The sequence below is a fragment of the Conger conger genome, chromosome 8, assembly GCF_963514075.1.
Source record: "Conger conger chromosome 8, fConCon1.1, whole genome shotgun sequence".
Lineage (NCBI taxonomy): Eukaryota > Metazoa > Chordata > Actinopteri > Anguilliformes > Congridae > Conger > Conger conger.
Window position 1 is genome coordinate 5,131,799 of NC_083767.1, and position 25,374 is coordinate 5,157,172.

At 43.7% G+C, this 25,374-nt stretch overlaps 2 protein-coding genes across 2 annotated transcripts; both read right to left on the reverse strand.

Annotated features, from left to right (window-relative positions):
• Positions 1-8,950: 8,950 nt before the first annotated feature.
• On the reverse strand, positions 8,951-15,962 carry LOC133135393 (leucine rich adaptor protein 1-like). Its single transcript, XM_061252366.1, has 2 exons — positions 15,324-15,962; positions 8,951-10,614 (listed from the first exon to the last, which is right to left on the reverse strand). Exons 1-2 carry the CDS (start codon positions 15,537-15,539, stop codon positions 10,234-10,236), a joined length of 597 nt encoding a protein of 198 aa, XP_061108350.1. The 5' UTR covers positions 15,540-15,962; the 3' UTR covers positions 8,951-10,233.
• Positions 15,963-18,024: 2,062 nt separating this feature from the next.
• On the reverse strand, positions 18,025-24,122 carry LOC133135356 (5,6-dihydroxyindole-2-carboxylic acid oxidase-like). The gene is made up of 7 exons (XM_061252286.1): positions 23,550-24,122; positions 22,830-23,152; positions 22,104-22,308; positions 20,704-20,871; positions 19,469-19,648; positions 19,051-19,197; positions 18,025-18,629 (listed from the first exon to the last, which is right to left on the reverse strand). Exons 1-7 carry the CDS (start codon positions 23,902-23,904, stop codon positions 18,421-18,423), a joined length of 1,587 nt encoding a protein of 528 aa, XP_061108270.1. The 5' UTR covers positions 23,905-24,122; the 3' UTR covers positions 18,025-18,420.
• Positions 24,123-25,374: the final 1,252 nt, after the last annotated feature.

The following is a 25,374-nucleotide window of genomic DNA, read 5'->3' on the forward strand; positions in this document are numbered from 1 at the left end:
CATCAGTCATGCAGCCATTTTCTCAGTAATATTGTGTGTCGAGGTTCTGCCTATAACCATATCATAGGCATTATTTGTCCTTGCCAATGCTGCCCTTGGCTTTGCTTTTAGCAGTTTAGAGTTTTTGGAAGGGGTATGCTCTGAACCATAGTGTGACAAAAAAATATTTTTTATACAACATATAAAATAAAATAAAAGGGTGGCCTTTTAGACAGAACAATACGCAAGTTATCTCCAGTTTTGAAAACCCACAAGATCTAACTGGCATAACGTCCATCTCCTCTTTATTTAAGTAGCTGTTAAAAAAATGTGAAAAACAGAAAGGTCTGCTGGATAGTGAAGGATTTTGAAGGATAAGTAGCTCTGTATTCTCCAAGGCTGACATCACTGGTGAGGCTTGTCACGGTTTCTCAGAAACATTCTTTATTGGCAGGTGCTGAAAGAGGCAGTATGTGTGTGTCTCTTAGACCGAGCCACCTGCGTCTCACGGGGGAAAGTCACTTAGAAACTGACATCCTAGATGTGCAAAACTGAAAGGAAAGCCATCTGAAAAGCCTTTGCTTCCATTTTAAGTTGTATTGCGCTATAATATGAGGCTTAACGTTATATCAACCATAATGATCCCCCCCTTCCAATATGGACAAGTGAGGGTGACTTGATGGAATATGTGCAAATGATTCTGCATAAATAACTGCAGGAATTGTATCATTTTCAAACTATATTTTATCCAACAACATCACCATAGAGGAAATTATCTATCATTGACTTAGATTAACTCAGCCAGCTAAATCTATGATGCCTCTATGCCTTCTAAGCCTATGTTCCCGTACGAGAAGCTAATTCTGTCAAAATGTTGCTTGCCAAGGTTTGCTGTCACGTGTTCTTTTTCCATTGGTGCTCTTTGTAAAACTTTTTTTTGGTCTGGGTATAAGGTTGAACTGACCAAAATTGCACTGCTAAAAGAAGGCCACAGTGCAAGTACTCTTTAAGGGATGTGAATTCACAGCTGGTGGATCTATAATCCTGGACTCATGGCCCCTGCTCTTGTCTGCTACTCTGTAGTCTGGATACTGTCTGGATCTTTTGCCACTAGTCTTGTCTGCTAAGCGCAGTAGGTCCTCTTGTCCAGATCTTTAGATGCTACTCTTTAGGTCCTGTTGTGGAGATCTTTAGCCATTTCTAGCCCATTTCTCTGTTGGAAGCCAATGTTGTGAGGTCCAAAAGACCACAGCAAACATCTCTATGAAAACATTCCCAAACCAAGGAGTGAAGGCAGTTGTTTCCTGTGACGTTGGAGACTCCACACCTTGGTGAGGATGCACACTGGCCAATATCCTATCCCATATTCTGACCTGCAGTACTGCTAAATGGCAGTAGCCCCACTCACATTTTGCACAGTATTAAGTTTGTTGTTCAATGAAAATAAGCAATAACACTGAAGACTTTTTTGCCTTTTTTTAATGGTGAATGTATACACGCATTTAAAAAAATCACAAATAATATTTTAATTATATAAAAGTGAACATTTTGTGAGCTGTATCAATTGGTATTTCTTGTGAGAAGTTCTGACTAAAGGCCTTTTGTTGAATCGTCCCTTTTTTCGCCTATTGTGTGCATTTAGTATGATGAAACGGGACACTGCACAATCTTCAAAAGGATGTTTTATAGGATTCTGTACTGACATGTTGAAAGATGCAGTAAATTAGGAGAGCAGCCAAATAACTGCCACCTACACAAGAACATGTGTTTCACTCCTTCGGTGTTGCTCAACTAATTCCCCTTCGTCGAACAGCACGTTATGTGTGACGAACGTCTTGCTTTACACGCAAGGCTGGCTGTCAAACACTGGAACTGGAAGTTGTGAAGCTTGCGGTTGTGGGAGGGGTCGGAGCTGTGAGCAGCGGGACCTTGCGCGCCTTTGATTCCTAATATAGCCAAGAAAAGGTTGTGGGACTGTGGAAACAAAGATCAAATGGTATTTTCTGACAGTTGATTCTTCCTGGCTCGAGTGTCGTTGCCTCTAATCCCGGGTCTCACAGCGCTGAGTCGCGGAGGCGCGCCGGCGAAGCGGGAGCGTTTCTCCGGGTTGACGAGATCAAACAGGGCAGCGAGGCAGCGTGACGCGAGGTGGCCTTTTAACGGACATCAAGGTGTTCCCGGTTCACGTTGCGGACCAAGGTGAATTATTAAAACCTAACGCCAGTCACGTAGTCACAACTCCCTTTGAAAAAGAGAGTAAAGGTCGCGCAACGATATCTTGGGCAGATTAGATTCCTTAACATCATTCTTTACTTTTTGTTCTGGTCATTGTAGCTAGCCTATTTCGCTTTATCTAGCAACTGTTATTGTTGAACGGGTAGTGGTTGCCTTGGCAACTGGGTGGGTTCGTCATGGTTTATGCATGTGCAGGACCCCAGGAGTGAGTGAGCCGTTCGGCTGAAAAGCTAACTCTATTAACCTTCTTTACCTGGTGAATTGTGTTCTTCTTTAGACTTCTCTTTATAGTTCTGTTCCTTTACATGTCAAACAAAGGGAATTTACATTGTATTTAATTATCCCAAAAGTGGAAGCAACATTTTCAATGCACATATTTTAACAAGCATAGGCATTATGATTCTAAACTGTTTACATGTGTAAACATAAGTAATTTACATCACAGCAATAACTGCCATAATACTGCAAACCTGGCACAATTTATAATGTCACATAGCTGCACAGTAAATGTGTTCGAGTACAGAGTACATATGGTCCCTGTTGGACTCGTACTCCTGCGCTAGCCTCACACTGAAATGAGTGTACACACTGTTTCCACTGAAAACCGTTTCCATAATGGCTGCCATATATACACCACTCCTGAGATGGTGTCATGGTTTCACTTGATATGGGACTGCAGACCTCTTTATGAACACCGCATGGCCTGCAATAATCACACCACTGTCTGTAACTGTCACTTAAATCCAGACCACAAGCGTGTGATTGAGGACATCCAGGGCTCCATTAAGATCAATGAGGCCTCAGTGAGTAATCCACAATGACTGTCGGTCAGAAGTCAAATCGTCATGGCTACAGAACAGAGGTCACACCCTGACTTAGATGACTAACTCTGAGCCACCGTTTCATATCTCGACTCAAGCGTGGGAATTTTGAGGGAAAGTGTTCTAAGACCAGCGCATTAATATAGATTGAGCAAGAGGATTCATGAAGGGGAGAATTAGCGATTGTGTATGATCTGACTCATTGATCTGAGCCAATCACAGTGTTATTCTCTGGGGCTACGTCTTTTGTCTCAGTGTCTGACATCATGTGGTAGGATCTTTTCTTCACAGGGTTGGTCAAGTCTCCACCTCACATTATGAACAAATCAACGAGAAAGTCTTACATCTGTCATTATCATTGCCATGTCAACTTTATGAAAGCTCAGTAAAAAATGTCTTATACATCCCTGTTTTCTCCGCAGTCAGTTGGAGTGGATTATATGGTGAATGTTGGGCCTCTGGGTGATATAGATTTTTGTATTCCTGAGTTACACAGATGTTCTCCTCTACTGCGCTGTACTTTGCCCTGGGTAACAGTGTCTACGTCAGTGTAATGGAACACAGTGTTGCGGTGCACTTATCTCGGCTGATCCAAGCAAATGTAAATTCATCTGTGAAAAATAGGGCTCTGCTAGCTCTTGGCCACTTCCTTTTAGAATATTATGTTTTGATAATATTCATCTTTTTTCTTTTGCTGGCTTATCACAATTTTCTTTTTTATATAACCGATGCATTATGCTTCGTTTTCAATTCTGATAATAGCTTGGGTCGACAGCAGATTGGGAGTAAACGCGTGGCTATAGATTCCAAATCTCTTTATTCCTTTGGTTTGCCAAAAACCTGCGTGTGCCCCAGCTCTTATTTTAGAAAAAATGTGCTTGCCAGTGGAGACACTGAAAAATATGCACAGCGTTAATGGCATAAGATCTCCGTGATAAACACGTTAAAAGCCCAGCCCATCCAAAGTCAAACCCGTGTTGGCCTGTGAATAACCCAGGGAGAAATGTGCTGTTAGACCTCCCACGGGAGAGCTTAACGTATGTCCCCGAAAAAAATCCCACACTGAGAGACCCATTTAACGTCCAAGTTTGTTTGTTTTTGTTACAAAAATATCCCTTTATTAAAAAAAAGTGCTTTAAGTAATGCACCGTATCTTGGATTTCTTAATGGCCCATAATTTTGAGAGGGTCACTTCTACATGTGCTTTTCAGGGCTACACTGCCTCTGTACAGATGTACATAAACAAACAAAGGTGCTTCCAGCACTTCTGCGGTACAATATTGTGCCGGCTTAGTGTTCATAAGCACAGTGACTACAGAATGGAACACATCCAACAAAATACTTTTTTACACTTGAAGAGTATTAAACAGCCAAAATTAGACCCTTTATAACTATTCGTAGGAGCCAAGTATTTCTTAGTTACCGTAACATAGGTCACAATAGATTCCTAGTTCCGTGAAGTAGAGCACATTCATGAAAAGAAATTAAAAAAATGTAATGAGTTAATTCCATATTACGTTAGGATTTCACAATCGCTGCATTAATGCCCTTATCAGTCATGGTACAGGGAAAGCACGGCTGGTATCCGGTTTCTCTTTCAAACATAGGAGGCCAGCCATACTTACTGAAAGACAAAATACAGAGAAGGGTCATATTCAGTCCTCTTTCTCTCATTACTGAAGAGTCAAACATGCATAATGTACACACCCCCCCTCCCCCCTTCCCAAAACAAAAACAATTCCCATGACTTTCTTCCCATAATTCATGCCCTGCTTCCCGAATTCCTTTTGCTTCACCGGGCCAGATTGAGGGCCCCTGCATCCACTCTCTGCGACACTTAGTGAGCTGCTACACCATGAGCTGCTCCACAATACCTGCCATTGGTTCAGACCTGTGGCTCTGGCCCAGCAATGCAGGTCGTTTGTTAGACGATCTCTCTGGAGTTTTGTCTTTTTTTTTTTTTATCACGGGTGAGTGAAATTATTTGCCTGCGGAGGGAGGGGGTAATTAGGGTATTAGTGGATGAATAAATCATTGTTTTCCGCTTGTGATCTCCTGAAATGAGGTGGGCTGTCCCTCTGGGCCTGTTCCCAGGGTTTGGGCCTGGCTGGCTTTAGGCAGACCTGAGTCAAATACATGATTGTTTCGGATTCAAATACTCTTCTATGCTTTACTGAGCGTGTCTGGTGCATGGGAACCTATGGAATACTCTCAGAAAGTGCAAATCCCTGCCTTCTGGTCCTCTTGGTTGGCTCAGCTGTACCTGGCAAGATCAATCAAGCACGATAAAGAGTTTGAATCCAAAACATTTGTGTTCTTGACCCAGGTCTGGCTCCTGGTGAGGTGGCCTCTCCTCCTTAGTGTGTGTCCAGGCTTTAGCCCCGGTGGGCCCTCTCCCTCTCTCTCTGCCTGTAGCTCCAGATGGGCTCTCTCTCTCCAGGCTTTAGCCCTGGCTAGCTCCAGCTTAGCGCTCTCTCCCTGCCTCAGGCTTTAGCTGTGGCTAGCTCCAGGTGGGCTCTCTCTCTCTCCGGGCTTTAGCCCTGGCTAGCTCCAGCTTAGCGCTCTCTCCCTGCCTCAGGCTTTAGCCCTGGCTAGCTCCAGCTTAGCACTCTCTCCCTGCCTCAGGCTTTAGCCCTGGCTAGCTCCAGCTTAGCGCTCTCTCCCTGCCTCAGGCTTTAGCTGTGGCTAGCTCCAGGTGGGCTCTCTCTCCAGGCTCCAGGCCGTACTGACAGGCGTCATCGGCTGACTGCGTTGCTGCAGGGCTGGTTAGAATCGCTGAGCGTAGCCACATTCCCCAGCCATTAAAATATACCCCCAGGGCCACTGCTGTATGAGCAGGCCCAACATACCTGTTCTTACCTGATGGAGGAGATTCGCTTCAAACAGGATACACGGTGTGCCGAGCCTACCTGGAGGACGACATCCTGCATGACTCATCACTAATTACACGCAAAAATGTAAAAACCTTGAAATGAGTCCTGAGAAATCGAAAGTACTGAAATATACTGCAATTATGTGGCCTTTTTGGAAAAACAGTGACATACTGTATGTCACAGCAGTGTATTTTTCACTATATGCCGCCATATATTTTTATGTGTTGCCGTTTTTATTTATTTGGATATATTTGGAATTTTATATCCATAGAGAAAGGCTGAATTAGTGTCTGTTCTTTTTATGTTTAATTGTATATATCTCTAACGGATTACAGCAACGTAGCATGGTGTGGTGACAAGGCAGTTGGGTTTGATTTGCAGTGGTAACCGCTGTGGTTTTGGTGACTCAAACGATGTAAATCTACAGACGGGAACAGATGACATGACAGGAGGTGAGGTTGTGGGCTAGTTAATGTGAACCGTGCCAAAACCACGGCAGAGCGGTGGGGAAAAAAACGCATGTACTTTTAACCTTGCCCTTAGAAAACAAAACTTCAGCAAACGGAACGCCTTGTCACATGAACTCTGGGACATTTTAATTCCCCGGGCTGATAAACCAGTTTGCTAATCCCTCTGCAGCGTGGGTGACTAAAGGCCTCACTGAAACGCACACTCTCTATCAGATAAAAAACATCATTAAATGCCAGCATGTTTTAAATGAGTTTTGCAAGCATCGGGCAAGACGTGAGAAAATGTGAGAGAATGTTTGCTGTAATTAAAATGGTTTAAATCCGCCCAAAGAGACAGAAAGCAACGCGTAGAGCAGGCAGCTCCATTTTGTTTGGGGGATACAGAGATTAAGGGCTGCCAATAGCCAGGAGTAGTGAGATGGGGGTCACATTCACCAGATATCTTGGAATCCACAAGCAAAAAATTAAATGCCTTCAATGGCAATAAATACCTTGTCTGTGACCAGGAGGTATTTCACAAAGTAGGAGTTAACTGGATAACTGCACCGAGTGAAACCTGGAACAGCTCTTTTTACTTCAGTCCATGTTCCAGATTTGGGAGGGTTCCAGGTTTTACTCAGTGCAGTTATCCAGCTAACTCAGTAATCCTGCTTTGTGGGTTTTACTCAGTGCAGTTATCCAGCTAACTCAGTAATCCTGCTTTCTGGGTTTTACTCAGTGCAGTTATCCAGCTATCTCAGTTGCCCTGCTCTGAGGGTTTTACTCAGTGCAGTTATCCAGCTAACTCAGTAATCCTGCTTTCTGGGTTTTACTCAGTGCAGTTATCCAGCTAACTCAGTAATCCTGCTTTGTGGGTTTTACTCAGTGCAGTTATCCAGCTAACTCAGTAATCATGCTTTGTGGGTTTTACTCAGTGCAGTTATCCAGCTAACTCAGTAATCCTGCCCCATGAAACAGGGCCCTGTCCTATGCTTTGTTTTTGGGAAAATGCACAATTACTTCTAACTGTCATTAAAGGGTGAGATTTAACATGATGTAAGTCTACTTTTAAAATACAAGTCAAATTATAACTTGTATCTATAATGACTGTTATTTAAATTATAACATATTGTATATCATTCCTAACAGAGCCCTCTTAATGGAGTATGAAGTATTATGAAAATAACACATGTACTGATGAAAATATCATGGGATCTTTCCCTTTTGCGCTCACAGGGATGAGGACTTGAATTTCTATGGCCCCCGCAAGTGGATAGAAATAGATTTTCTCCAGGAATTCGCTAAATGAATCCTAGATCATATGCCCGATTCTCTTTAAATATACGGACTATGGACTTCATCCAACACACAAGCAAGTATGGCGTTAAAAGAAACCCAGTCTTCTTGGACAGTATCCCGTAAAAAGGGAAATCCATACGCAGTTTTTGGACGGAGTTGAAAGTTCAGGCTCTGGATGAAACGAAAGGCCATCGGATGACTGGGCTGGCGGCGTCATTGTCTGAGAACTCAGTGTGGAATGTCAGCTCCAGTCATCCCCACACATTTGTGGGAATTGGATCTCTCCGCATTCTCATAAACATATTTCCTTTGTGAACTCAAGACTGTAAACATGAATCATTGCTCCAGTATGTTTCCTAACAAAACATTTCCCTTTAAAATACAAAATCTGTTGCTATTGACGATGTATGCGTTGCCAGTGAACTGTTAACTACATCTCAGACATTTTTTTTAAACATCAATTATTTCTGCATTCACTGAAAATGAATGGGTTTTGATTTTTTAAATAAGATGTATGGGAATGGTCACAATTTGTATTATTCTACATTTTTATTACAAACCACATCTTTGTAAGTAGTCCGAGAGAAGCATAATGAGGGATTATTCAATTTCACGACAGTGGCGGTACGGATTTCTGATTAGAATGACGCATATTTAACTCACTGAGAAGTTAATGTGCATTCACACAAGTTAAAAGTAGGCATTTTAACAAAATACACAAATCGAATGCAACTGAATATTCGTCTTCCAAAGACACAGGCTTTCTGTAAATCACTCCTTAGGAGATGAATAGACTGAACTGCAAATAATCAAGAGCCTCTTTCACCATGGTGAAGATGAGGACTTATTTTAAAGCAGACATTTTGTCTACTTATTCATGAGAGAGATGTCACCACTGACGTAAATTAAGTCACTCTGGTTACTGTTTAGCCAAGGCGGCAGTAATTTGCAATGTAAATTGGAATCCCATAAAGCATTGTGATGCATAATTCAGTCTGTTTTACAATCTCTGTGAAAGCAGGGATAAAGGTTGACTCCATTCCTTCACGATGCACAGATTGTTTAACTTTGTTTTCAGCGTTGCTATAGCCCCCTCATTTATGAATGCCTCTGTAAAACATGTTCTCTCTGATGGGCCAGGGCGAATGCAATATTTACAGACATGTTTGAGTTTTTAGGAGCAAAACTAGATCTGTTGGTTTGAATCTTGTAAAAGTATGTCATTTGCAGCTTGTCTGTAACATTGGAAAAATAAAAACATTTATATAAAATGGACAAAAACATTGACAAATAATTGTTCAATATATTATTTATTGTTTAACAGAATTATATTTTTTTCTGTTCAAGTATTAATAACCAAAACAATAAATTAAAACGAGGAGAACATCTGACAGAATTAACACTCAAAGACTGGTATGTAAGAAGGGAAATTCAATATTACTGGCTCAACAGTAACAGGACTTTGGTTCTCCAGGCACCGTTTCATTTTTGGATGTGACTGGAGGAGGTGGCCAAAGAGTTAATGAGTCTTACTCACAAACTGACCAAGAAACTTTACCTCAGAGTAAAGGTAATCGCAGCACACACAGTAATCATAGCCTGTGAGTTACTTCTGTCCACCTCGTTTGTTTCCAATTGGATTCAACTTGGTCATTTTCAAGGAATAGAATGGTTACTACAACAACAACAAAAAAGTTTCAAAAAATGTTTAACAATATGTTAAAATGTGTTTTACAATATTGTAAAATGGTCTGACAACATGGTTATTTTGATGTAACAAAATAAATTATTCAAGTTCTTTTTTGTTTGTTTGTTTTTTGCACAAATTCTAAGCAAATGTTTCACCATTGAAAAAAAAACTGGGTCAAAGCAAGTGCAGTGTAATGAAGTGAATAGTAATTAAAATCTCATCATGCAGCATTTGGCATATTATACTGTAAATTGCACTTTGGTGCAGGTTATACAGAACTTTTGCCTGGAAATGTTGTTCAATCTGTGGAGGATCTCCTCTAAAAAATACTTAAAACTTCCTTAATCAGCAGGCCACAGGGAAGTGTTAACACCACAAAGACGGTAAATCAAATGTGATCCCATAATCCTTTATAACCGAATGATTTCTGAAAGTCACGTAAGGAGCTGGTTGTAACGACACCATGTAATTTAAGTCTTTCAAAGTGGTCTAAGACACTGAGGTACCAGAGTAGACTTCTGTGTAAAATACGTAAACAACATCAAACAACGACAAACAATTTCCCTCAGTCATCTTCCGTCAAGCAAAGGCTACATAAAAACATTTAAGGTCAAAGATTCACTCATTTAAAAATCGATGAAAGATCGTTCACACCCAAAACCTGTGCGATCGCATCATTCGCCATCGCCCTTGTCCAATCAGATGAGGTGCAATGTTACCCGTGACCTATGAAAAAGCCACGTGACCTTTCCTCTTCCGAGCATTGAGCAGCAGCAAGACCACAACAACGACTCTCAACAAAGCGTCGGAGGACATCGAAAGCGACTAGCGCGTTAGCATGTTAGCACGTTCCTCCCCTCCCTCCCTGGCAGACGGGGGGGTTTGCGCTATCCGAAGCAGTAGTACTCGTCCGAGTCCGCTTTCAGGCCCTTGTGGAGGGCGGGCTTGTCCAGCGTGTCCTGGATCACGGGCCCGTCCGAGAAGCGGTCCAGGTCGGAGGGCGAGGCGCTTTCGGGCAGGTCCTCCAGCGTGTCCAGGTAGCTCCCGATGGAGATGCCGTCCAGGTCGCTGCCCTCCTGCAGGCTGTTGCAGCTGCCCCTGGGCGAGGTCTCCGGGCTCTCCGACAGGCTGTACAGGCTGCCGGTGAGGCTGCTGTCGCGGCTGGCCAGCGGACCCTTCTCCTCCATCAGCCACCGGATGGACTCGATGCCCTCGTTGATGGACAGCAGCTGCTGCATCAGCTTCACGTCGATCGCCCGCAGGGTTGCCTGCGGTTACGACAAGAGGGAAAAAAAAGGGTTTCGGTTTTTAGTTAGAGAGTAGAGCAATACGAGATGGCAAATGGACTGCATTTACATCACGCTTTTTTCCAGCAACTGGGGCTACACAAAGTGTGTTTACAATCGGTGCCTCTCATTCACCGATTCACACACACTCACACCGCAATGGTGAAAGGCTGCCATGCAAGGCGCCAAACCAGCTCGTCGGGAGCAATTAAGCAATTAAAGGGGGTTGGGTGTCTTGCTCGGGGACAACTGCCAGACAACTGCTCTTAACTTCTGAACTAATTCTGCTCCCATTTTAAAATGGCATAAAGTGTGACAGTGTGGGGCAAGTCATGCTACCCATGTGAAATAATAATATACTGAGCATACTTGATTTAGTATAAAATGGTATACTTCCGGTATACTTGAGCATACTATTTTTTCCACATTTTCCTATACGATTCATCTTGTCATTTTAATGCGAAGTCAACAAAAAAATCATTCCTTTCCATTACTCTGCACTACCAGACATAAAACAATGACGCTGTGCCATCCCATCCACGTCAAGATAAAACAAAAGCCTTCAACCAGTAATTCTACTCGCCACAGAATGAAAGAGACTTAGTCTCTTACTAATGATATATTATCTCTGCTGGCTGGGATCCCAAACTTTGACAGTGACATCCGGTGAGTAAGTGGCTCTCTGCACTCTACGGTCCCAAACTGAGGGAAAATTCACTCAAAGAAAGGCTTTCACATGCAGACTGCTTTCATGTGGTCTCATACAAAACCGCAGGCCTACGCCTCATGTTGAAATGAGCTGTACGCTAGGACACTTCGAACTTCATTTGCTGACTTTGTCCGTGCTTGTAGTTGGTTATTTTAAGGACGATTCTACAAATCAAATTGGAACTTCATGGCTTTTACATCAAATGGTAAATGGCAGGCATTTATATAGCGCCTTTAACCAAAGCGCTGTACAATTGATGCCTCTCATTCACCCATTCATACACACACTCACACACCGACGACGATTGGCTGCCATGCAAGGCACCGACCAGCTCGTCAGGAGAATTTGGGGGTTAGGTGTCTTGCTCAGGGACACTTCCGACACAGCCTGGGCGGGGGATCGAACTGGCAACCCTCCGACTGCCAGACGAACCGGCAACCCGCCTTACTGCCTGAGCCATGTCGCCTCACATCAGCATATTCATGCATCTGTGTACTGGTAAATATGGGCTCAGGGCATGTATTCACACATTTGTGTACTGGTAAGTAAGAGCTCTATGCATGTACTCAGATCTGTGTGCTGGTAGATATGAACTCTAGGCACTAATGTTCATAAGGCTGGGTGCTGGTGGATATGATCTCTGGGTGATCTCCTCTATGGAATCTCAGGGTCAGAGTGCTGATGCAGGATTACACGGTCCATGTCCTCACTGTTTCCCATCGGGAGCTAAAGGACAAAACTGATCCTGGATCAGCCCGGCTGACAAGCCCTCATATTGATCCTGGCTCTGCCTACCAAGGCCTGACTGAAGTCGGTAGGCTTTGCTACTGCATGTTCTCAACTGAGACTTTAGCGACGGAGCATGACAGGGATGGGCAAGGAGGACCGTGTCTGTTTCTGGATTTTAGACCACCTGCTGCTCTAAATTATTTAATTGTGCATTATGTTGTGGTCTAATTTTACGAGCGAATCGGTCATGGTGCATAATATGGCTAATTAGCTGATTGAGCCTGGACAATTCGTGGCATCAAAACCTGTATACACACCGGCCCTCCAGGACTGGAGTTGCACTGTAGCCCAATACTTAAAAAACAAAAGAAATCTCACATTAGCCAGTTGGCAGAGACTCAGCAGCACTAAATTGACAGGCAGAAGGCAGTGATTACTCCAGAGGCATTGTTTCAGGCTGAGGGCAGTGGGTTCAATGCTGTAATCCAGACGTCTGGTTTAATAAAACAAAGCCCCGTACTAATCCAGCTTAGTTCATGATCTGTTCGATGACATCATGAATATTGACACCCTTTTTGCAAACTTTGTGCTGAAAACACATGTTTACTGCGCAATCCTAACAAATACTCCATCTCAATTACCCTGAGAACTTAAAGTTGGGTGGGTGGACGGGCGGGTTGGTGGTGTAGGGAATCAAAACTGTATTCCACGTTATTTTAAAACCCAATGAAAATCTGCAGATTTGAAACCATATGGTGTGGAAGCTTATTAGAAAGCCAGTGCAAATGTCCATAACCATGCGGGGGGGGGGGGGGGGGGTCACGTTCTGCTCGGTTTCCATGGTAACGGGTATTAACATGCAAGGGAGTGCGACAGATGTCCGGTCAGGGCCTCTCATTCAAAATGGCCGCTTTGCCCCACTGACCCACTGACCAAAGCCGCGTGACTGGAAGAACGTCTCCACGTGAGGTACATCCACACACCGTTTACAGCAAAACAAAGCCATTTATTCCACACCTTGCATTTTTATTCGAGACATTCAAACATTTGAGAAGGGCTCAAACAAGTGTGCCACATCGGATTCAGCAAACGCACCTTAATTCACTTAACTGTCCTAAATAAAGGCTAGATGGCCAATGGGATTAACGAGAACAAGCAACTTCTACCACATAGTCGGTACCTGATTGGGTAGACTGCAGTTCATTGGTTTTTGGCAAAACAATATGGTGGACCATTGATAAACTCTCTCTTATTCCTCCTAAACAGTCCACTAAAATACGTTTCTGAAAACATTTGAGGTGAGAAATAATCCATGCAGTTGCTGAATCTTGATCCATATTTGAACGGCTAGTTTGCGCTGACATACACTGTAAGACAATTTCTCTCCATAGGAAATTAATGGAATGCATGTTTACATGATACGTACGACTGGTCGGGACCACTCCTGCATGTTGTTCCAACCTAAGAATTTACTTATTTATTTATTTATTTTTTAATCAGAGAAAAGTGGTGAATATGTTCTTAAATCACTTTGTTCATGCGAGTGGTTCTTGCAAGAGGCCCGTTGTTGAGTATATAAAATGTGTATGGACAGACTTCCTAGATCCTCCCAATGATGAAAGCATGCACACAGCTAGACCTGCTACTGTAGCTTGTGTGTGCACAGGTCGGTACCTTTGACATGTGCCTGTTTATACTTCCCAGTTGTACATCCTGGAAAGCATCTGTAATTGGAAAAACTAAAGGAAACACAAAGGCTTGCGGCATTTCACATCAAAGTGATGCCTCTCGATCGGGGGGGGGGGGGGGGGGGGGTGGGTTGAGTTTTGGTCGACAGGCGTAGCGTGCGGTATGAAAGAGGTGTCAAGGTGAGGGGAGGTGTGATGTTGTGAAATAAGCCATTGCTCTCTTTGCAGGGTACTCGTAAGCCATTTACAGTCCAACATTAACACCCCCGGCCCCAGCCAGCCTGATTGGATTAAAGGCTAAATTGTTAGTTTAAAATCAGTCTGAAAGGCTAAGATGGCCTACATATGCAAGTGGTCTGACAAGACGGAGGCGAACAGAGTGGGTTTTTCTGACCAATTTCGGTTTAAGTGAAGAAAAACAGCGCTGTCAGGTTAGGAGACGTTTAGCGGGAGATGTGAAACTGCATCCTTATACAGACAGACAGGTTTGGCTGATCCCCCCCAATTTCAATCTGGTAAAAACTACCTTTCATGTATTTTTACGCAAAGCTGCCCATATCACTTAAAACTGCTATATTTGGACTGTGGGGCCTGACAGCCAAACCTCTCAGTCCAGGACTGTAAGTTTATTGCGTCACGGCAGGCACATATGGCGTCACCTTTCTCGCCGGTTAAAGACCACACGGAGGCCCGCACTCCGATAATTAAGCAAGCAAGAGTTAACAACTCATTTTATTTGATGTTTATTTTCAAGGCGGATATGTTCGACTGGTAGCCTACTACGCCGGTGGCCAAACGACCAGGTCCACAGAGTGTGACTGGACTGAACCACCTGTCCATGGATCTTTAGCATCGGTAGTGTACAAGGGGTGGAGGTATTAAATGTGCAGTTTACAAGTATTCTACCAGGGCCCAAGGAAATTGCGCACCGAAATGTATGTACATTTCTGGATTTCGCGGCACTTTGTCTATTTGTAAGAAACTAAATTATGTGTGGCTGATGTTAGAGACGACTAAATTCAACCTGGCTCCTTCACATGCATCTTAATCACGGTTATGGCCAAACTATCCATATGGATTCCCACGTTTACAGATGCATGATTTCCAATCTGTTTGGCAATTGAGAACGCGATTATTAAGGATCAAAGGATAATGCGCTCAGGTAAACCCATAAACAACAAGAGGGGGAAAAAGCTCTCGAAGAATTTTACTTCAAAGCGGTCGTCCAGCTGCTGATTTTGAGTTGGCAAGCTAAACTATGATTTCGATTATGCAATCGTTATATTACGAGCTATATTCGTAGCAAAGCCTTGACTCGGATCCAACAATTGAACTCCTATTATGGCATCTAACGTTAGGCCTTTGCTTCTTGTATCTTGTTCTTGTAGCTATCTGTAGCCTACGTCTTCACTATACAAGCAATACGGAACAAAAATGCAAGTGACAGCTCTAAATTGCTCGGTCAAAGTTCAGATGAATTTCAGCATTTTTTCTTTTTTTTTTTCTTTTAAAAGAATTGGCACAATAAACCATTACACACATAGTGAGCGTCAAGTAGTACTTACCATTTCTTGTTTTAAAAACCTCATCTTGTTTTCCAAACGCTTTAAATCGCTTGTGTTTGCTTTGGTAACAGAAACAGCTGGTGAGGCCAGGTTATTGTCATCTTTTGTGTCGTGAAGACCCCCTTCCGTGAATGATCGAATGAGACCCTCGGGAACTTTGCGACCCAACTTGGTCTCGATGTCCTTAAAATCCGGCAAAACGTTGTGCACGTCCATTGTGCAGCTTGTAGCGAAGTTACAAATGAATTTTAAAAACGTGAAAGCACAATCAAAAATCGGGTTTATGAGTTCAGTTTATAATGTGCTGTATGGACGTAAAAGTGAATAAAACACAGCGCAAAAGATCCAGTGTCGCAAACTTTTAAGGCTAGTCCTTTGTCGATAGATACATCGTTGCTTTTTTAAACTTAATCCAGTGTCCGCTTAGGTTTGTTTAAATCGCAGTTTGTCAAACAAGACAGTGAAATCGCTATATACTGAAAAGAAAATACAGATAAACTGAATAGATACGCTTTTAAAGTGGCTCTGATGCCAAGTATCTCTCCGAAGGAGACACGTGAATGGGCTCCTTGGTTTGTCGCTTGCCACTTCTGTATCCACGAACCAGCAGCTTTTTGAGCCAGAGGTTAACTAGGACAGCGTGCCGCTCCGGCAAAAACTTCCTCAAGGAAACTTTACACCCCTCAAACAGGTGGACCCCAGTAGACACGCCCATTTACCGTAAAGTGCCGACAAGCAGACGCGTTGTTACCAACTGAACATCGGCATTCTTCGTCTTCATTTGCAATACAGCAAGTGTAATTAATAATGACACACATAATAATGCACCAACGTGGCGAATTATATTTGGGCCAGGTGGTTTTATAAAAAGAAATGATGTAATATCAGAGGCTACAAACATAACGGCATAGGCTAACTAAGCATCTATTCAATATGCATACATTATATGTTACGCTGATTTTAGAGAACGTTTGGATAAGAATTTTGAAGTATTGCAGTTTGTGAGGAGTGAGGAATTTCACATGATGAAAGAAAGACCCCACGTGCTCAGGAGGGTATGCATTGGGTTTATGAATTATACATTAAACCTAAGTATAAACATCATATACATAACGATAGTAAAAAATGTAGGCATATGCATGTTTGGGTGTGTAAAACCTAGTAATGTAAACAGGGAGGTGCAGAACCAGCCTCTGACATAGGGCCTGAGCACGCTCTGCAGTCATTTGGGGCCACAACACACTTCAAGTATATTTTCTTCTTCGAGAACACTAGGTCTGGGGAGGTGTTGGACTACAATCCTCCCCGAAGGAGGATGTTGACATTCTACCTTATCATTTTCACATGCGAGGTTCCCATTTTGTTTACACAAAACCGCATCAACCAAGGCCGAATCGGTGCGTAGGCTGTCCTCGACCTTAAACGCTCCATCTCCACTACCGTAATATCCTCGGGTTTATGCGTTTGACACATGCAACCAATCAGCAGATTATAAAGACCTACATATCACTCGGAAGCCTCAATTATACTCGATGAAAGCGGAGCTCTTACGTCAGTCCTGGAGGAAACCCAACGAGCCAACGCCGGGGAGTATTTCCATGATGTTTTGAATACTGAACATCGCAGTGTTTTCCAAACACAAGTTCATGTTTCACTGTTTCACTGAGCTACAGGCTTAATCTCAGGAAGCTAAATTGTGGCTGTGTATGTACATACGAAACTGTATTTTAGTTTAATTTACTAAATTGTGCCGAAAGAGCTTTCACAGTAAGAAGTAGCAATTTATTTGCAGCATAGTACACGTGCCATTTGAGGCAGGTGGTGGCATATTAGTAAAATGATATATATTTTTTAATTAAAACCTAATTTTTCATACTGCAAATGCTTTTATGCAGAAGAAGGATATTTATGGGAAATGTCGAGAAACCTGACATTTGCCAGTTTCAAGTCTGGGTTTGCTCACTAACAGAATTTCAGGCCAAATATTGCACATTTGTTTCTCTTTCACATTCTGGTAACAAAACGCCGCGTGTGTTGTAGTTTACTCTTGCGCCACCTTGTGGACAATATAGTCAAAGACAAGCTGGTACAAAGGTTGCCTTTTGTTTGTACAGTATTATATACTGTATATATTGATGTATAATAGACTACGATTAGTTTCATGGAATCGTAGAAGTTACTCTGTAAAGCGTATTTGGATCTTCTGTGAAAAGCGCCAGACAAATACAATTGAATTGAACTGAGGTGTTGAGGTCCACACCTACTGTTAAATAAATACATTAAATGGTATCAATGCAATAACTTATCTTCTTATACATGACACGTAACTGGGGGACAATTGTACAATTGTAATTCATCCTGTGCTACCTACATGAGCTGTTAATTCCAAAAGCAATACTGCAATTAGATGAGTCTTTCAAAGTACATAGAGTAAGTCAAGTCCAGCTGAAAATATGTGCTACTGAAGCCATTTCTTACCTAAGATACATCCCTCTTGTCTCCATATTTAATCATAAGATTGATCTTAAGTCATAGATTTCCGTGGCTTACTTAACACACATTTAATACAGAATGTAGTGATTAATACAACACATTATAAAAAGTAATGCAAAATAAGATTTACAACCATTTATTCGTTCAATAAATGTTTAGGAATCACTTCACTGAATAAAAATAATATTTTACTGATGATGAATGGCAGTTTGCGTAAATGACGGCAGGTTGCATTACTTGCTGTGTATAGAATACAAAATTACCAGTGTTACATTCTTACATGTCTGCGTTATGGGTTTATGGAATTATAGATATTTTTCTGATGATATTCACAGTTGCTTAGAAACTTTGATTGATCTTCAGTGAAGCACTTACACCACGTTTAAAGATATAAAACCTTTGAATGAAATGAGACTAAGATGACGCACACTGCTGTAAAGTCATAGACCAGGTACCAGATAGATAGAACTGCTGGTTTTCCACCCTCCCTTAACCTGGGAGTCAGGTGTGAAGACACTCTGACCAATCAGCAGCACTGATTACCCGGGAGGAAATAAAACCAGGTCTGGATTTGGACTCGAGCGCCAGAGTTGCTGTCCCTGCCTCAGACCACGGACTGGGTTTTCTCCGGGAGTCTGTCGGGGTCGTCGGTGTAACGCTGATACTGTTCCCCCAGCAGCGGCTGCTGGCCCTCCATCTTGCTGTAGGACCTGGTGCGCACGGCGCACGTGCTGGCCGCGAAAACCACGGCGACCGTCAGCAGGGCCGCCACCACGGTGAGCGTGATGATCTCCGTCATGGTGTAGGGGGGCGCTGCCGAGCGCGAGCAGAGGGTCAATAACTCACACGCACTTCACAATGCACCCCAAGATGGCTGCCATGTCACAGACCACCATGAAGGACAAACGGCAGATCATTATTTCAGCTGATCAAGCAGATGCATTCATATTGATCATGTATAATTTTAATGTCCCATAGGGCCTGATGTCTACAGGGAGACGTCTGTGTGGTTTCCCCTGCCCATATCCCGAGCTTACCCACTAATAAAAGGTCAGTAACGGTGCTGTATAAATACCGTTCTGACCACATTTTCTACTTTCAGTAAACAGGCCTTTTTGTCACTGTAAATAAAGTAGCCAAAGAATAACATGACACATTTTGAACCTCCATCCCACACGAGACTGGAATATTGCTATAGATCGCAAATATTCCGGGATATTCTGGACGTGCTCACCTGGCCACTGGGCCTCGTACGAGTACCCCAGGTTTTCGGGAGCTGTCACAAACATGTCTGCGTTGGTGACCGGGGGCCAGAACGGAACCATGTTGTACTGCCTGTTGTGGCCGATGGGGGCGTTTTCCAACGGATAAACCGTCGCATCTGTGAAATTACAGTCACCCTTTACAATACGGTACAGGAAGTTGTTGTGAACATGAATTGGCCCACACATTAATTAAGCGAATTAAACGATTGTGACCTCATTGTAAAGCGTTACCAATACTTCCAGTCAGAAGAGAATGTTATCAACCCACCTCCAGGCAGGTCAGTAAACAACAAAGCACACTATCCTCATTTTAAATAAAGTGTAGCACTAAAAACTCTGTATCCTCAGATAGACAGGAAACCGTAGAAAGCAGAAAGGCTCGGTCACCGGGGCTGTGTCTGCGGAGCCACTCCTCGAAGATGGCGTCGGTGAAGGTGTGCAGCAGCACGAACACGGGGTCGTTCGGGGACAGGTGGGTCTGGCCCCCGGTCCCGTTCAGGAACAGGTGAGCCAGGTTGTGCAGACTCCGGATCACTGGGTCGTAGTCCCCCTGGGGGGCGCTGTAGCCTAGCAACAGGGACAGATCCAGCCCAGTCAACAATAAAAATGGAAATAAATAAATTCAGCACTGAAATGTGCCACCTCACGTTACATAGTTTATTCCAGGTTTCTGTACTGATTAGTACTGTCTGCTGTGAGTCTGGTGACTAAAAGATGCCTTTGCTCATTGCCTAAGCCTTTATTTATGCATGTTTGTAAGTTGCTCTGGTTTACAGTGTTTACTTAATGCCTAAATGTGAAATTAAATGTAATGTAATGGCACCTTGCAGGCAGAAGTTTTTTGGTTTTAGTGGAACAGGACCAGTGTGGAACAGGACCAGACTGTGGGGAACAGGACCAGTCTCAGAGACTGAGAGACTCCCCCTCCATCAGCACAGTGAGAATATGTCCTCTGTGTGGAACAGGACCAGACTGCTGTGTGGAACAGGACCAGACTGCTGTGTGGAACAGGACCAGACTGTGTGGAACAGAACAGGACCAGACTGTGTGGAACAGAACAGGACCAGACTGTGTGGAACAGGACCAGACTGCTGTGTGGAACAGGACCAGGCTGTGTGGAACAGGACCAGGCTGTGTGGAACAGGACCAGACTGTGTGGAACAGGACCAGGCTGTGTGGAACAGGACCAGACTGTGGAACAGGACCAGTGTGGAACAGGACCAGTGTGGAACAGGACCAGACTGTGGGGAACAGGACCAGTCTGCTGTGTGGCACAGGACCAGACTGTGTGGAACAGGACCAGGCTGTGTGGAACAGGACCAGGCTGTGGAACAGGACCAGGCTGTGTGGAACAGGACCAGGCTGTGTGGAACAGGACCAGTCTGTGGAACAGGACCAGACTGTGTGGAACAGGACCAGACTGTGTGGAACAGGACCAGACTGTGTGGAACAGGACCAGTCTGTGGAACAGGACCAGGCTGTGTGGAACAGGATCAGACTGTGGAACAGGACCAGTCTGTGTGGAACAGGATCAGACTGTGGAACAGGACCAGTCTGTGTGGAACAGGACCAGACTGTGTGGAACAGGACCAGTGTGCTGTGGGTAGGACGGAGGGACTCACCCTCCACGGAGTTGCGGAAGCTCTGTGAGGAGGTGGAGTAGTAGGGTGGTGTGTCGAAGGCGAGGAGCTCCAGGCAGGCAGCGACATCCTGGGGCTCAGGCAGACGCTGCACCATGGGCCTGGCCACGTTCCCGGCCGGATTCCTCCGGATGGGGCTGGTCTCCGAGCCTGCCGGAGGACCGAGCGCACCGCGTGAGAGAGAGGCGCTGAGGTTAGTCACGTTTCCCAAATAAACACCAGACACCGCAGTGATCTGATACAGGAACCCTGTTCTGTCACTCATCCATTCAGACTGTATAAGCACACACACACACGCTCAAATGCATGCACACACACAATAACGTTCCACCTCTTATTAGCACAAAGAAGACTGAAATAAACAATCCATCTAGTTGAGGCAAAAGAAACATTAATTTTAATAACTTTTTTTGTGCCTGTAGGGCTATGGGTTATAGATATCTCCATAGATAATGGGACTATGGGAGAGATATGTGTGTATATTAGCACTCATACATTAGCATACTGTATGTACTCATGGCAATAGTGCACTTTTGCAATTAAATGAAGGCTGAGAAGCAAATTATATTTATTATTTTGTGTGGTCGTGTGCAGAAATATGAAAATGGACAACATGACTTGTCACATCATGCCTATTGGTCCAGTACAGTGAGACTGCCAGCGCTATAACCCGGCAGATTTAGACCAATGTTCTCATCTCATTGTAGTTTAACAACCCAGTCTGGAAATGGAGGAAAGGAGGCTGTGCTGATTAGTAACTAAAACATTGAGTATAAATCTTTTTTTCCAGTAATGAGTTCACTTCAAGCCTGAGCGATTTTAAATCTGAAAACAAAAGCATGAACAATCGAGAATGACATTTCGGATACGTGACTCGCCTTAATTCACCACAAAATGACCAATGGTCAAATAATGTACTTAGAAGCAGGGAGACAATCTACAGAGTAAAATGTCCATGTTGAGTCAACTCTAACAGTGTACATTCGGTCCTACTCTGGACCAGTGCAGGGCCATATGCACTGCAGGGCCATATGTACTCTCAGAGTAGCACTGAACATTTTATCGTGTACAGGCTTGCTTCGAGAAGTAGAGCCAAGCACACGCTCAGAAATAAAGGTACAGAAAGTGCCTAAAAAGGTACAAATGCTTGAAACTGGGGCGTTACCCTATAGGTACATAAAATACCCATAGCCTGCCGGCAACATTTAAGCCATTTATACCTTTTTTGCTTGGAAAATTTTCTAATTTGTACCCCAAAAGCACATTACTGTATTTTCAGGGTACATTTGTGAAATCCAGAAATCTAGAAATGTACCTGCACTGTCAGGTTATTTCTGAGAGTGCGGACAGGCGGCCATTTTAGAATGGAGTGCGGCGCTCACTGTTGCAGATGGTGCCCAGGGTGTCGTAGTCCTCCACACTCTCACAGATCACCCTCCACTGCGAGAAGACGGAGTTGCTGCTGATGGAGCTGAGCTCGAAGCTGCTCCTCGCCCCCAGAAGGTCATCGGTGCAGATGTCGCACGTGCTGCCGCCGATCGCAAAGTCCCAGTACGGCAGGGCGAAGGTTGCGTCCTGGAGCATGTCCTGTGCGCAATTATATTTTCAAAAAAGACGTTAATCTCGTATTAAACACTCCAATGTGTGCAAAAATGAAGGAGCATTGTACACTGAATGCCGTTCCTGTAAGATGTTTGCGTTATGACAAAAATCACTCAAGAGACGGGGATAAACGATGTGTGACATCCGTTGGTGCCTTGCACGGCAGCCAATCACCGTTGGTTTCAGTGATATGGTTTCTACAGAAGATGTGCAGTGACAGGGATCAAGAGCAGGCTTACGTGATTCGGCCGATCTTGGATTCATCTCTGACAGACCATATGTTTGTGTGCGGTTAATGTGCTTTGCCTGTAGATTCTATACACAACCTATATTTAAATTATATATATATAGGCCTACAGCAGAATATAAAGCAATGAGATCAGGTACCGCCATTAAGTGAAAAGATTTTCTCCCCAACACACACACACACGCACGCACGCGCATACACACACACACACACACACACACACACACACACACACACACAGTAGTATAGCTCTCTGTACCTGCATGTCTTTCTCCAGCTGTAGAAGGTGGAACCGATGCCAGGTTACAAATCCGGGGCCTTCGTGAGAGAAATCCACCCCTCCGAAGCTCGGCTGTCCGGGGCCCAGATACGTCTTACTGACCGAATAGTAGTGGGTCCACACGAAGTAGTTGTAGATGGTGATGTTCTCAAACTGCATTGTGTTGCCGTCCGGACCGAAAACCTCATCATACCGCCGAGTGGCGATTACCAGATCCGGGTGAACCGTGCGTTTTGCCCGGTCTAACGCGTTCACAAACGCCCTCTTCTCCTCCGGACTCAACAGCATCACGTTTCTACGTACTGAGGACAAAGCACTCGGTTAACGTTGCCTATTCTTCCTTCCGCTTTTCACTAATAGGTCTACTGGCAATTGTTCAGAAATTGATAAAGAGTAAAATCGCCCCTGTGCTACGTTGCTAAATGATCTTGCATGTTTACGAGCATTGATGGACGTAAAACGTAAAATATTTTATGAACTTCCATATCTCTCCCCCTAGCATTCATGTGCTTATTCTTACCCATACTAGAAACAACAACAAAGTGTTGTTGAGACTGAGTAGCTAGTCAGCGAAGAGTCGGTTATCCAGGGATGATACACGATTGATGGAAAACGTTCATTATTCGTAGCACCAGGTTATTCTAATCATAAACACCTCAGCTACCATCATAATCAGCTACCTCAGCAATTGGGCCTTACCAACAGAAACTGCCTGGTCGCAGTTCGCTCCTGTAAAGCCGTGCCTGCACCGCCCACAGTTGTAACCGGAGAAATTCCCGTTACATTGGCAGGTGCGATTAAAGAACCGGAGTGGCCACCGTTCCCGGTCATCTCGACCGTCGTGAGGATACTGTGGTCCATGCGGGCGCGCATCCGCGGTAACTGACACACACCGTCCGCGTCCTGTGCCGGACCCGCACTCTTCATTCGGTACTCCCGTTGGAGAGGGACAGCACTGACCGCTTCGAAGTCCTTCTGGAGTCACGCATTCCCTTGGAAACTGTGAGCGCACAACCGCAGCAAGTAAAGTAACTAGAAATCCATATTTCCACATGCTTGCGAGAAGAATATAAATTGATACCCCTCTGAATTTAAAGAAAACAACGTATGTCCGAAATGGGGTTATCCCTTTTGCATTGTGTTATTTCCCATTCCTTTCCTGAAACCAAAATACAGAGAAAAATAAAGGTGCTTTATTTATTAGGCTAATTATACATCTGAAGATAAAATCAGCCCCACCACTGGAATTTTAATTGCACCAAATCATTTCGGGAGAAGTTCCCACTGCTGTAATTGTCACCACTCCAAACTCAAGCCTTAAATACCCGATTAGCGCGTGACTGCCCGGATTTATCTCCTCGTGATCACATCACATTTTCAACGGAAGAAAAAACATGGAGTTTTATAACAGAAAGTCGTACCCAACCCTTGCTTCATGGAGATGGAGCAGTTAACTGGAGCCAAGACTGGTGACTTCCAAAAGAACAGGCTTTTGACATCACCTACAACATTCCGGTACAATGCTTGTAGCGTACACTTGGGGAAAGTGTTAATATATGCATTGATACAGTTGTGTTTAATGTGCATATCTTGGAATAGACGTCACAAAATGCACCGTTACATACTCGTACAGTGAAATACGATTGCTTTATTCACAGTTGGTTTAATGGGGTTATTTTCATTCAGTAAGAGTACTGCGTATTTATTTTCAGAAAACATAAATAATGACCTTGGTGCCTCGTTTGTCATGTTGTTCTGTTCACATCACGCTGAACACAATCTAATTTGTGTCTCACAGATTGATCAATAGCAGATGTTTTTATTGATGCGTGCAAAAAGGAGCGCTTGATCCGTTTTCACATTATCGCGAAATGAATCGGCATGTTACCAAACAATTCAGCCCGAAAGTTTTTAATGAGCTGTTCAGAAGTAATTTAATTCTCAAGTCAATAGCTGCTTTGTAATGCAGATGCTTACCCACACCACTGAAAAGACACATGAAACAGATGAATAACTAATATTTACAGGTGCAAAACCATGGCAATTCACCTGTCAACATTTCAGTGTGTTCAGAAGGATTCATATTGAACTCCCACAAATTCAGTTGCAACGTTTTGTTCCAACTATAATCTCAACCAAGTCTGTGAATCACTTGCAATCTAAACTACAGGGCTTACATTGATCCAAAAGTAGTCGAACATCGACAAAAAAATATTTACTCATAGCCTAAAGCATCAGTGCATACATTCCCAAACACATATTGTTAGTGTAATCAACTAGACTAGACTAGTTGATTAAATTAAGCAGCAGCGAATCCCCCCTGGATCAATGTGGGACTAAGGGCTGTGCTGAGGGGCCCAACAACTGCACTGATCTTATTGTGGTTACACTGGGGCTACAGGCTGCCCAATGTACATTTGTTTGGCGAACATTGGTTCTACGTATTTTATAAATCCATATGTTATGTGGAAAATATGTTGTTGATGTCATCTTTCTCACTGTGAGATTGAGAATGATGTCATAG

Excerpts from the sequence above, each read along its gene's own strand:
- LOC133135393 (XM_061252366.1), bottom strand. The coding sequence starts at position 15,539 with ATGGACGTGCACAACGTTTTGCCGGATTTTAAGGACATCGAGACCAAG. Across the intron at positions 10,615-15,323 it reads GGTTTTTAAAACAAGAAATG|GCAACCCTGCGGGCGATCGA; the intron begins GTAAGTACTACT and ends TCGTAACCGCAG.
- LOC133135356 (XM_061252286.1), bottom strand. The coding sequence starts at position 23,904 with ATGTGGAAATATGGATTTCTAGTTACTTTACTTGCTGCGGTTGTGCGC. Across the intron at positions 19,198-19,468 it reads GCTCCGCAGACACAGCCCCG|ATGCGACGGTTTATCCGTTG; the intron begins GTGACCGAGCCT and ends GTAATTTCACAG. Across the intron at positions 18,630-19,050 it reads GTACGAGGCCCAGTGGCCAG|CGCCCCCCTACACCATGACG; the intron begins GTGAGCACGTCC and ends CGCGCTCGGCAG.